Here is a 12,495-nt window from a genome sequence, read left to right as displayed (position 1 = left end):
CGAGTCAATTATTTTGCAATGTAGACAATTAGTTCAACAGATTCCTGTTGTTAGTCTTTTTTTCCATTTATAGGTAAGCGAATTGTGTCGCTCATGTTCTGGTAAGGGTGTCACGTTCTTATATTAGCCCTTTTCTTTTTCTTAGATTCCAGATATAATCTATTCTGTGTTGAGTACTAATATTCTTTGATTAAATTCTTAATAAATAATTTCGTTGATTAAAAAAAATCTTTTTATACGTATAGATAAAAGAAAGTTTTTAAAAAATAAAAATAAAAGAAACGCATTAGAATTGTTGTTTGATTGAATTAGGACGTTTATAAAAAATACTTTAAAATATATATATATAGAGGAGAGAAAGTAATCAAACTGATTTCCCACAGAAAGTAATTAAACCTAACTCATCAAACGGCGCAGCCAAGCTATGGAAAATCTGTCGCCGGACTTAATCAATGAAGTTCTGTTATTGTTGCCGGTGAAATCACTCCTTCGTTTTAGATCCATTTGTAAGTCATTCTATTCCTTAATTGACAGTCACGATTTTATCTATTCTCATCTCCATACATGTTCCAAGAAGAGGCTTCATCGCAAGCTGATTTGCCACAAAAATTACAAAAATCGCACATATATTCATGCTTTGGATATCGACAATGACTCTTTTGAAGAAGTTCCGCTTGATTTTGAATTACAATTCAGATACAGCTTTTTTGTTGCTTCCTGCAACGGTTTACATCTCTTGATTACATCCGATACCATAATTTCTGTATTGAATCCATCAACCCGAAACTACAGGGAACTACCGGCTTTCCCTGTAAATTCCCCTCAAACTATTTATTTCGGATACCAGTATTTAGGTTTCGGTTATGACTCTACTACCGATGATTATAAGGTTTTACGAATTATATGCACAAAATTCTGTTATCAGGTTTGGATTTTGGAGTTGAGGTCAAGTCGTTGGAGAAGAATTCAGAATTTTCCTTACATTAAATACACAAATTTTCAAAGAGCTAATTTCAGAAATTGTTTTCTGGATGGTTATGTGTATATTTTATGCTATGAAAATGGAAAAGGATCACATATAATTATGGCATTTGATGTTGCTAAAGAGACGTTTTCCGTAGTACCTGAACCCATTTACCAAACCCAAGGAAAACGTATATTATTGGATGTTTTTGAAGGGTGTCTTTCTTTTACGGTTCAAACTCCGAGTGTGGTTGATTTATATCTTAGGAAGAAGGAAGGGGTTGTGTTTACATGGACCAAATTGTTTTCTTTATCAAAACTGTTTTGTCCTAAATTTCTAGGATATTCAAAGGAAGGAGATAATGTTCTTGTTTCTTGTTTGGGATACTTGTATTCATATGATCTTATAGAAAGAAGTCTTGAAAGGATCAAAACAAGTCTTATAGAGAAGCTTTGTGAAAGGGATTTGTTCGATTTTAGGGTTTTATACGGTGAAAGTCTTGTGTCCATAAACTCTTTGAAAAGATGAATGCGTCAAGTTGAAGAAGTGAGAAAGAGGATTACAGGAAGCAAGAAAGAAGATTATGATGCAGAGATGAGCAAAACAAAAGTGATCATATTTATCTTTATTTTTTTAGCATTATTCTAATTTATTTTGAAAGAGTTGAGTTGTTATAGGAAAATAAGAACAAATCCTGATGATGATTTGTTATCTTTATATTGCAAAACTGTCTTCCTTGGTTGATGATTGTTTACCTTTATATTTATAATACTTACCGGAATATAGTAGAAATTCTCGATAAACACGTAGTATTTGTTTCCAATAAGTTTTTAAACTGTCTAACTGTCTTTGCGAATACATATAACTAACAATTTTGCCTTCTTATCAATGATAAAAATGTCCTCTACATACAAAAATTGAATATTAGTTGAGGACTGCTCTTGTTTGATTTGTCTCTAAGAAAACAGTTTGAGAAAAGGAAATAGCGGGGAGAAATGGCTTTTGCCAATTTCTCCATTTTCGTGTTTGTTGAAAACTTACCGAATCCTCCGAGTAGAGGAAGAAAGGAAAATGAGGAATCACAGTCCTTAATTGTGAAAGCTCGATTTGTTGGTTTGGGTCTCGAGTATGGCTTCGAGGAAGAAATGCTTGAATCATTTGATGTGTAGATTGCTGAATGTAGAAATTTAAAAACAACGTAGATGAAAATAACAACGAAAGCTTTTACTGATTGAAGCTATTGGAATTTGTGAACAATCACATCAATTATGATGTAAATAATGGTAATGAAATAAAAGTGCATAACATATAGGCAAAAAGCATAATTAAGGCTCTGAAATTTTGGCTATTTTAAGGATCCAATCCCTAATCAATTATTTTTCCACATTGAACCATTGATCATTGATTTTATTATGTATTTGGTCCTTATTTAACTTTTCCGTCGAGTTTAGGAGCTGAGAAAATCGATTTGGCGATTCTAATATTGAAAATCGTAAAATGGGAGAGAAAGAAATAGAGTTTGGAAGAATATATTCGAAATTAATTTCTATAATTTCGTTTTAGTTTTTAATTTTTATCTCTCCTAGTCAAGGAATTCTTACTTTTATTTGTTCATGTCAACAAGTCAAATCGCTCTAACGATGTATGCAGTCCAAACTCGACGAAAAAGTTATATAAGGGCCTAATCCATAATAGAATCAATGATCAAGGGCTCAATGTGGAAAAATAAATATGATCAGGAACTTAATCCTTAAAACAGTCAAAGTTCAGGGGCTTAATGCTTTTTGCCTAACATATATAAGAACTAATCTAGCAAAAATATATATACATGTGTCATGCATTGATTGGTAAGGAGTATTACTTCAAGAGTACCTTAAAATTTTCCGTGTTATTAATACTTTTTTTTCTTAAAATGGTGGGGCCACGCGTCGCCTTCTCGACATCTTTTGATTTCCAACTTTTTTCCATCCTAAGATTTTTGGAGTTTGCAATCATGTTGGTAAGGTCCATTTTTCAAAACGACAAGAAGAAAGTCGGGTTTGCACATAACATTACATTTGCTGAGATTGAAACAGTTTTCTAAAATAGTAAATTAAAGCACAGTTCACAAATTAACAATATTTAGCAATTTTCAGTATGTTCTTTTACATACAAACAGTCCGTAAAACATGTTCTAGTATATTTAATTAATCCTAACGCATACGATTATTACATGCTAGTAAAAATTGTTGTTTTGAATATCAAACATGGATTAATTAGACAAAATACAAAATCTACGCTTTGTAAAGAATGAAGGATTTTACTCAACTAATCAGGTTTATGGGGTTACCTCCTGACGCATAGTATATCATTGAGATTGCAGCAAACGAATTTGAACAGTGAACTTTTATAATTGGTCACGCTATACCTATGCTAAAGTTGTCCGAAAGGAAGAACGATTGTTCCACGATCTAAATGCAAATTTGGAGAGAGAGAGAGAGAGGTTGAATTGAAAGGGAAAGAGATCTTGTATTTTCTATGGTTTCAATTGTGTAGATTATGGTCCCTATATTTTTTATGGTTTCAATTTTCTGTTCGGTTACCAGTTTAATCGGGTTTTTTCCCATCCCTAAAACTGATGGTGATAGACTTGACTGGAAAGACAAAAATCTCCAAGAATGATGCTCGTAGGAAACAAAAGAGGTTCAACATACTTGTTAAAATTGGGTTCGGTGCACACTGTCTTCCACGATTTAAAGAAGGAGAATAAGAAACAAAGAGATTATGGTTAGAGATAAATATATAGTTAGATATCAGGGTTAAATTCGGATAAAATAAATAAAAATAATTTAAATAAATGTAAATAAAAATTAAAATCTGATTTTTGATGTAATTTTTTCTAATTTCATTAGGTTTGGATTCTGGGCTGGGCTTTCAGTTCTGTAAGCCCAGTATATTTTTATAAATTATATTTTCTTTCAAAAAAAATAAATAAAATTTGATGCATAATAAAATAAAAGGTAATTAATTTATTAGTCCCTATATTCTGACAAAACTCACTGTTTAGTTTTTGTATTTTTAAAAACACACGGTAAGGTCCCTAACCTTTTTCTCGGTGAACTGCTTAGTCGCTAACGTTTTTCTCGGTGAACTGTATAGTCTATGCCGTTAGACTCTTATGAAGATTCTGTTAGTTAATTTGGATTAGCAAAAACATCTTTCGTCATCACTAAAGCAGTTGACAGTAAACATGAGTTGAGAATATGGAGGAAATTAAACTCACCATTAAGAGTAAAAGAATTTCCACCTTCAATTCTAACAGGAAGAGTAAACGAGAGAGATTTGAGTCGATTTCTATCTTCAATTCAAACAGGAAGAGTGAGCATGAGTCATTCGATTATGGGTTAGGGATTCAATCATTTCTCTATTTTTTTTGTGAGCGTGAGTTGTGAGAGAAAGACATAGAGGTGTGAATTTCTTTTGACTAATAAATATTAAAAGGTAATTTAGTCATTTCCAAATTCATAAACGGTAAAAAAATCTAACAAACAGTCGGAATGACTAAACAGTTCAATGAGAAAAAGATTAGGGACCTTACCATGTGTTTTTGAAAATATATGGACTAAACAGTGTGTTCTGTCAAAATATGGGGACTAATAAATTAATTACTCTAAAATAAATTATAAAAAAAATCATTTTTCTTCCAAAAAAAATCATTTCTCTTTGAGAAATGAATAAGAAAAATATAATCCAACATGTGAGAAAGACTGTCCCTAATGGAAAATATCACCTTGAGATAATAATGGAAAAACTAGAACATCCCAAATAAGTGGGAAACAGAAGCAAAACTCATTAGTAAGATTGTCACGATGCCAAGTCAGAGCCAGACCAAAGCCATGTGTGGTGCCGAGATTTCACTAGATCTCGACCAGCCAACTCCTACCGAATGAGTTTATCCGCTTAGAACATCAAGCATTTCGTCAACTCGTTCATATTCCATAATCCGTTCCGGAGGACTCCCTGTCGTTAAACCTCGCTTTACAAAGGACCTGCACTATGGACCATCTTCTGGACCCAAAGTGTCCGTAGGGGTACCACCATACGGAGACTTTCACATTCCTTCCCAAAGGTCGGATGCCCGACTCTCCTAGTCCCTAGTAGACTAGGGTGGATCGCTTAAACCACTCCCGACAACTGGCCCAGGGGTTGGCGGAGATCCGACACTAGGTGACCCTGTCCCCCTATAGTCTTTCTTACGCCGACTTGAAGCCGCCAGACAATGGACATTGATATTCAAATCCCAATTGTCATATATTAATATAAAATCTACGATTGAGCCTTAATTGTCAGCTTGAACTTTTAGTTCAATTGGTTCCATGACATAGTATCATATCATCTTAGACTAAACAGTCGAGGGTTTGAGTCTGACAATCTCTTTATGAAAGAATAAGGATGAGAGGGTGAAAATAAGGAGAGAATGAAAAGTTAACCTTTTGAAAAAATAGTCAAAGGAAAATGGTGGATGTAATAGTGACAACAGATGTAACAAAATGTAAAGTTCAACAATTTGTATGTTATATTTTGAAATTTAGTAGTCATACCGTGAAAATTGACAAATTTCAGTGACCATGAGTGTTATTTACCACTTACTATTAGGTGGTCAAAACGCTAGAAATTAGATGGTGACCAAATATAAAATTGCAAATGGAGAAAAAAAACTCATTTTTCAATAATAAGACTTGCGATTGTACCGTCCGATAAATGTTAAGTTTAAAATTATATTGTTTTGCACGTGAGAGCTAAATATGTTCTTCCTCAATAACCATAAGACTGAATTTGTATTTTATCTCATAATAACTTACCTGTTAATTGCTCAAAAGTTTCATTTTTATTTCGTTCTTCTATTTACAATTAAATTTAAATTTATTAAAAAAATAATATTAAAGAGCTGCTTGGGGTCTCCTAGTGGTCATACCGTGAAAATGTACAAATATCAGAATATAAAATTGCAAATGGAAAAAAATCATTTTTCAATAATAAGACTTTAGATTGCACTGTTCGATAAATATTAGGTTTAAAATATTATACTGTTTTGTACGTGAGAGGTAAATATGTTCTTTCCTAATAACCACAAGACTGATTTTGTACTTTATCTTATAAATAACATACCTGTTAATCGCCCAAAATTTTAATTTTTATTTCATTATTCTTAGTCTATTTATGAATTAATTAAATATAAATTTATTAAAAAACAATATTATCTCTGGGCTACACCATACCCTCCTATTTACCAAAAAAAAATTAAAAAATAATATTAAAGAGTTGCTAAAAATCTCTAAAATACAAAAGCTACCCCTAATTACAAGCTTATGGCCTCCAAAATACATGAGCTATCCCTAATTACAAGGTTGGTACATGTCTGTGGTTAAAGTTAAAGCTTTCGTAAGCGTATGTATTAAAGTTCTTACATATTAAAAACATAAATGTATAGTGGTTAGACTTACCATTACCTAAACTTTTGCATACAAAAAAAAAACATAAATGCGTATAAGATTGTATATTTTTCTGCAAAAACACTAAAAAAAATTAATATCAATTGAGCACTAATAGATTATAAAGCACTACAAACACCTCATGTTAGTGAATTTTGGATCCATCCCAGCAAAACTAATCCAATTCGGAGTTGTTAATATTTATACCGATCAATCATAGAAAAAAAAAATTGTGATTCATTCCGATTAAGCTTCTTTTCTATTAATCTAGACGTTCTTCTCAAATACAAGGAAATGATTCAATTATATAAAAAGGTTTTTTACATGAAAATAAATTAGTTATAAAACTACAATTAAAGCATACTATAAAAGTTAATTCTAAATATATCATTATTTAATATATAAAGTATGTTTTTATATTAATTTAAAAAATTTAAATCACAATTCATAAATCATAAACCCTAAAAAAAAATATTCGGCTTTCATTTATATAAGCCTATTCCCTAAAATATATTTAAAATAATGAGATAATTCAAATTATAAGATAATCTTTTAAAACTGAACTTTTATATAATTTTCCCTAAAAGTACTCCATAAAAAGCCCGTTTTATCCAGTGATGTCCAAAACTCGAGTCAGGCTCATCACTTCTATCACTCATCCAAGGCCCATAGACAGAAGTGAGGGCATTCTTGTCAATCCGATTTTAAACGGCTCTTTCTTTTACGGCCGTTGCTTCTTTTCGAAAAAAACCCAAACACATAAAAAACCCTAGGAGCAATTACGAGATCAGTATAAAATCGATCCTTCATTTTGTGATACTCAGTCGCTTCTATTTCTCTCTCGCTCTATATTCTGAACAACAATCTCCCTCAATTTCTTAATCTTCTGCTTTACAGGGTTTAATTTCTGTTTTTTTTGGTGTCAATTTCTTAATCTTCTGCTGAATCTTCTTTCTTGCAGGGTTTAATTTCTGTTTTGTTTTTGTGTGTTATTTCGTATATTATTATTTGCTATCCCTATTTTTTGTTGTATTAACATAATGGATGCAGGATTCATGAGATTCCCACCTCAAGAACAGCATATTCAGAGAAGGAATTCTAATAATGAAAACGTAAGAGCCTTCTTATTTGGATTCTAAATAAATTCGTTAATTGAGATTGTTAATTAATTAGTATTCATATATGGATGTAACAGTTGGATAGATTTATACCTAATCGATCGGCCATGGATATGGATTTTGCACATTACATGTTAACCGAAGGTAAGAAAGGTAAGGATGAAAACGCATTATCTTGCTCTCCATCAAGTCAGGCTTACAGGAAGCAACTGGCAGAAACTTTAAATATAAACCGAACTAGGATTCTAGCTTTCAAGAACAAACCTCCTGCTCCTGTTGAATTGATTCCTCAGCAGCATACTTCCTCAGCTAACCTCCAACCCAAACCCATCAAGCCCCGCAGACACATTCCTCAGGTTTTTTTCTTTCTTTTTTACTCTTCCTTTTTGCTACATTACTTCAATTAATACTAAATTTTCTGTAATTTTTGATTTAGACTTCTGAGAGGACATTGGATGCTCCTGATCTTGTTGATGATTTCTACTTGAATTTGTTGGATTGGGGCAGCAGCAATGTTCTAGCCATAGCTCTAGGAAGCACGATATATTTGTGGGATGCTTCTAATGGTTCTACATCAGAACTTGTGACCATGGATGATGAAATTGGTCCTGTTACTAGTGTGAATTGGGCTCCTGATGGACGTCACATTGCTGTTGGTTTGAACAACTCTGAAGTACAATTATGGGATTCTGCTTCTAACAAACTGGTAAAGTTCCATTTATATTTATGTTTCTGTATAATATGTATGTTCCTTTCAGGTAGAGGTATCAGTTTCATGTTTGTGTCACAACATCTCATATATATGTTCCATGTGGATTATAAATGCTCGAAATGCTAGAAAAATCATTTTCTTGTTAGAAATTGTCACCCTTTCATGATATAAATGATAGAAAAATGATTTTGGTAATAGAAATTGTTACCCCTTTGTGAAGATTAGCGTAATGTATGAAATTGTCACCCCTCCAAGAGATTAATTGGTTTTTGTTTTGTTTTGCAGCTAAGAAAATTGAAAGGTGGGCACAGATCAAGAGTAGGGGCATTGGCATGGAATAACCATATCCTTTCTACAGGAGGAATGGATGGTCAAGTAATTAACAATGACGTGAGAATTAGATCACACATTGTTGAGACTTATAGAGGGCACCATCAAGAAGTGTGTGGGCTTAAATGGTCACCTTCGGGGCAACAATTAGCGAGCGGAGGCAATGATAATCTTGTTCATATATGGGATAGATCCGTGGCATCATCAACGCAATGGCTTCACAGGCTTGAAGACCATACCTCTGCAGTTAAAGCTCTTGCTTGGTGTCCTTTCCAAACAAATTTGCTGGCTACCGGAGGAGGCGGTGGAGATAGGTGTATTAAGTTCTGGAATACACACACAGGTGCTTGCTTGAACTCAGTAGACACTGGATCTCAGGTTTGCTCTCTACTGTGGAATAAGAATGAGAGAGAACTGCTTAGTTCTCATGGTTTCACCCAGAATCAACTCACTCTTTGGAAATATCCATCCATGGTTAAAATGGGTGAACTCACTGGTCACACATCAAGAGTACTTTACATGACTCAGAGTCCGGATGGTTCCACAGTGGCTACTGCAGCAGCTGATGAAACACTTCGATTTTGGAATGTATTTGGGGTTCCAGAAGTGGCTAAGGCAGCTCCAAAAGCAAATCCTGAGCCATTTTCTCACTTGACTCGAATCCGCTGATGAGACTCACTTCTGCACAACTGATTATGCTTCATGATTCATTTAGACAAGAAGAGCTTAAAGTACAAGTTTGGTGTCAAATTCCCATGCCTTTTTATACTGAAAAAGGCTGTGAGATGGATCCTAGTTACTATGTGATTGTGAGATGTAAAGCAAAGTTCATTGTCACTATGTGGCGAACCACGTAAATTTTTGTGTCTTGTTTTCATTCTATCAGTTGAATATGCTAGAGATGATATCTTCTATCTGCAACATATGAGACATTCTAATCATACCCAACACACACTATAATTTTACAGAACTCGAATGTAGACACCGATGCCAACGCGTACATGTACCCTTTCACTATCAATCAATGAAATCTTTCTCATCCTGAGATCAAATGTTAAAATACAATCAGATTGCTCTTTCTTACCTTTACCTAATTAAATCAGTACGAAGTGGACAAAATGCATACTTTATAAGAATCTTCAATGAAGTAATCGAATGACTTGGCATTTCCAGAGTCCTAGTGGAATCAGATTGGTGTCCATCCAAAGTCTATATCTACGAGTCCAGAAATAGCTTAACGTAACTTAGAACATAAATTTAAAAAAAAAAATCAATTATTGTCCTTCCAGCACTTAATCGAATACCTATTAATCATGAAATTAGGATATACAAAAGCATATTTGATCCAAGCCGACCAAGATTATCTACACTTCCACTTGAGTGACCTTCACAACTTTGGATACTAACTTTTTCATACATCTATCTCAAAAAATGGAACATTTCAAAAGAACAAATTAAAAGAAAAACTGATAGAAAAATATGTGGTAAAAAACACTAGGCTAGTAACAGAACCTTAAAGCACTATATTTTAATTATATATTATTGATTGTATATTATATATTTAATTTTTAGTATATTAATTTTTTTTTTAATTCAATACATGTATATTCTTTTGAAATAGAAATTCATTTGTACTGTTTGTATGTTAGTATGTATTAAATTATAATTGAAAGTGTATGTTTTATAAATTTGATACATATTTAATTAACTTTTTTATTTACTCCATATTTATTTAATTGATTGTATTTCTAAAACAGTTATAATTTAATTTTTAAATATAAAATATATTAATTGGTGGGTTGGGCGGGACTTGGCTTGAGAATTAGTTCCATTAATTTGGCCCGAGCCCGATGCGAATATACTATAGGTTGGGCTGGACTTGGCTTGGACAAACTAATTACATATCAAGTCCGGTTAGGCTCGGCCCGAACCGGTCCAACCCATGAACTGTGGTAGAATAAGAATCAAGCTTGAGTCTAAATGCAAGCGCTTTGTGTGCATATGGGACATGGTAGCCGCCATCCATGTAGTTGCCACAAAACACCTACATGGATGACAATATCCACTGTTCAAAACGAAGGCAGCTTCGACCATCTAGCCCCGCTTAGATGCTCGAAAACGGAGTCCGTTCCGATTTTCTCCGATTAGTCACTCTATGCGCTTTTTCGCCCCCTAGCCGATTTTTAGCCTCTTAGGCTCTGTCTAGGCCACATGACGCCGCCTACACCGTCTAGTATACATTTAAATATGTACGGGAGGTTTCTATTTAACATGGAGAACCGAGTTCTCTTATTTAAGATGTACGTAGGTAAACACGCTTTTAATTTTTTAGCTTCCAATATACTAAAACGATAAAAAAAAAATTACATTGTTGAAGGCTAAATAAAATTTGTCCAGCTCAACCGTAGGATTAAAATCCCTTCGGTGTGGATTTTTGGCTCTACCACTGTACCAAGCGATGTAACTGCTATTTACAAACGCGATAATTGAAGGGCAAACGGCAAACCGCAACATGAGAAGAAAACTGTCTAAAAAGTTAATTAGTAAATCTGAGGTGTATTAGTTTATTAGGTGTTAAATAATTATAGATAGTGACCTATAGCTATTGTGGTAGTCTAGTGGAATTTCAACTAGAGTTTGTTATAACATCATCCACACATACATCAATAGTATAAATGAAAGATCTTTAAAATCTTTACTGAGCTAAGCATTTCAACTACCATTTAGTGAAATGGATGTCTACCCAAACAACACACTTTTTAGTCTAAGAATGTCTACATGCAAACATTGTATTCATCCGCATAATTACTTGAATCACAAAAATTCAATATAGAAAGCATGGACTACTTTGACAATTTACGTGTACTTGATAGAAAATGTTTCGTGGCAGCTTCAACTTTTACATAATTCTACGTCATTCAGTAGCAGCGGATCTAAGATTCGGTAACATGAGATGTTCTAATGTTAAAAGTTATATTTGTTTATTAACTTAATTAACGGGTTTGACTAATTAGTGTTGGAGATTTTGGTAAAATAGCTCTTTAGCCTTTGCTTGTCTTTCGTGACTTTAAGTATCCCACATGGGAAACTTTTGAGATGGTTGAAGGGTTTATATTGGGTTGGACCAAAAGAGTTATTAAATTGTGTTTAGTGGGTTTTACAAAATAAACCACACTCGTTCGTTCGTGCAACGTCCGCCCGTCCCGACTGGACTGGACCCGATTTTTATTTGGCCATTAAATATTTTAAACCTTTTTTACTATTTCTTAACAAGTTAAAATCATATCTCCACTATCCCTGATTTTACTCAACCATTACGTTTTTCTCTCTAAAAACGTTGTCCACTACAACGTTCGTTTTATACCAAAATAAAACACGAACTCTAAGAAGTTCAGAGACACAGAAACTTTGCGATTACAATTTTTATCTCCATTATGATTTTCTTCTCTGGCAATCAAATATTTTGATGTTCCAAAGCTTCGCCCTAGAGTGCACTAGTGCGACGCTCGCTGTGTAAACATTGGTTGACGATCGGACTTCCAGATTGCACCAGAGTCTGTCGTAATCGTTTTCAACGCAGTGGTTCTGTCCACGACACAGCTTTAACATTCCGATAAGTTATTTCTATTCCTTCTTTTGTACTTACAATTAGATGCCCTTCCTCAACAGTGGCCACTGGAGCCATATGGACCAGTTAAATGGAACCTCAAGATTATTCATATTTTTTTATAGTTTATTTGAAATTTCGGTTCGAGACTCGTCAGACATCTTGTATAGGTGGATCCTCCATCAATTAAAGTTCTTTGTGTATACTAAGACTCGAACTCGAGATTTAGTTTAAGCGATTTAAGACCCTTAAAGCATCTTCAAGAGACTCTTAGTGCACTCCCTAAAAATAAT

The 12,495-nt window shown here is 33.5% G+C and overlaps 2 protein-coding genes across 2 annotated transcripts; both read left to right on the top strand.

The window, feature by feature from the left end:
- Window positions 1–424: 424 nt before the first annotated feature.
- Window positions 425–1,572, top strand: LOC136203976 (F-box protein CPR1-like). Its single transcript, XM_065995182.1, has one exon. The coding sequence runs from the start codon at window positions 425–427 to the stop codon at window positions 1,490–1,492; it is 1,068 nt and encodes a 355-aa protein (XP_065851254.1). The 3' UTR covers window positions 1,493–1,572.
- A 5,613-nt stretch (window positions 1,573–7,185) lies between these two features.
- LOC136203257 (cell division cycle 20.2, cofactor of APC complex-like) lies at window positions 7,186–9,516 on the top strand. Its single transcript, XM_065994370.1, has 4 exons — window positions 7,186–7,547; window positions 7,631–7,909; window positions 7,990–8,259; window positions 8,551–9,516. The coding sequence occupies exons 1-4, from the start codon at window positions 7,476–7,478 to the stop codon at window positions 9,262–9,264; spliced, it is 1,335 nt and encodes a 444-aa protein (XP_065850442.1). The 5' UTR covers window positions 7,186–7,475; the 3' UTR covers window positions 9,265–9,516.
- Window positions 9,517–12,495: the final 2,979 nt, after the last annotated feature.

This window comes from Euphorbia lathyris, chromosome 8 (assembly GCF_963576675.1).
Source record: "Euphorbia lathyris chromosome 8, ddEupLath1.1, whole genome shotgun sequence".
Classification (NCBI taxonomy): Eukaryota; Viridiplantae; Streptophyta; class Magnoliopsida; order Malpighiales; family Euphorbiaceae; genus Euphorbia; species Euphorbia lathyris.
Note: the sequence above shows the minus strand (reverse complement) of the source record. Positions and strands in the feature narration are given on the sequence as shown.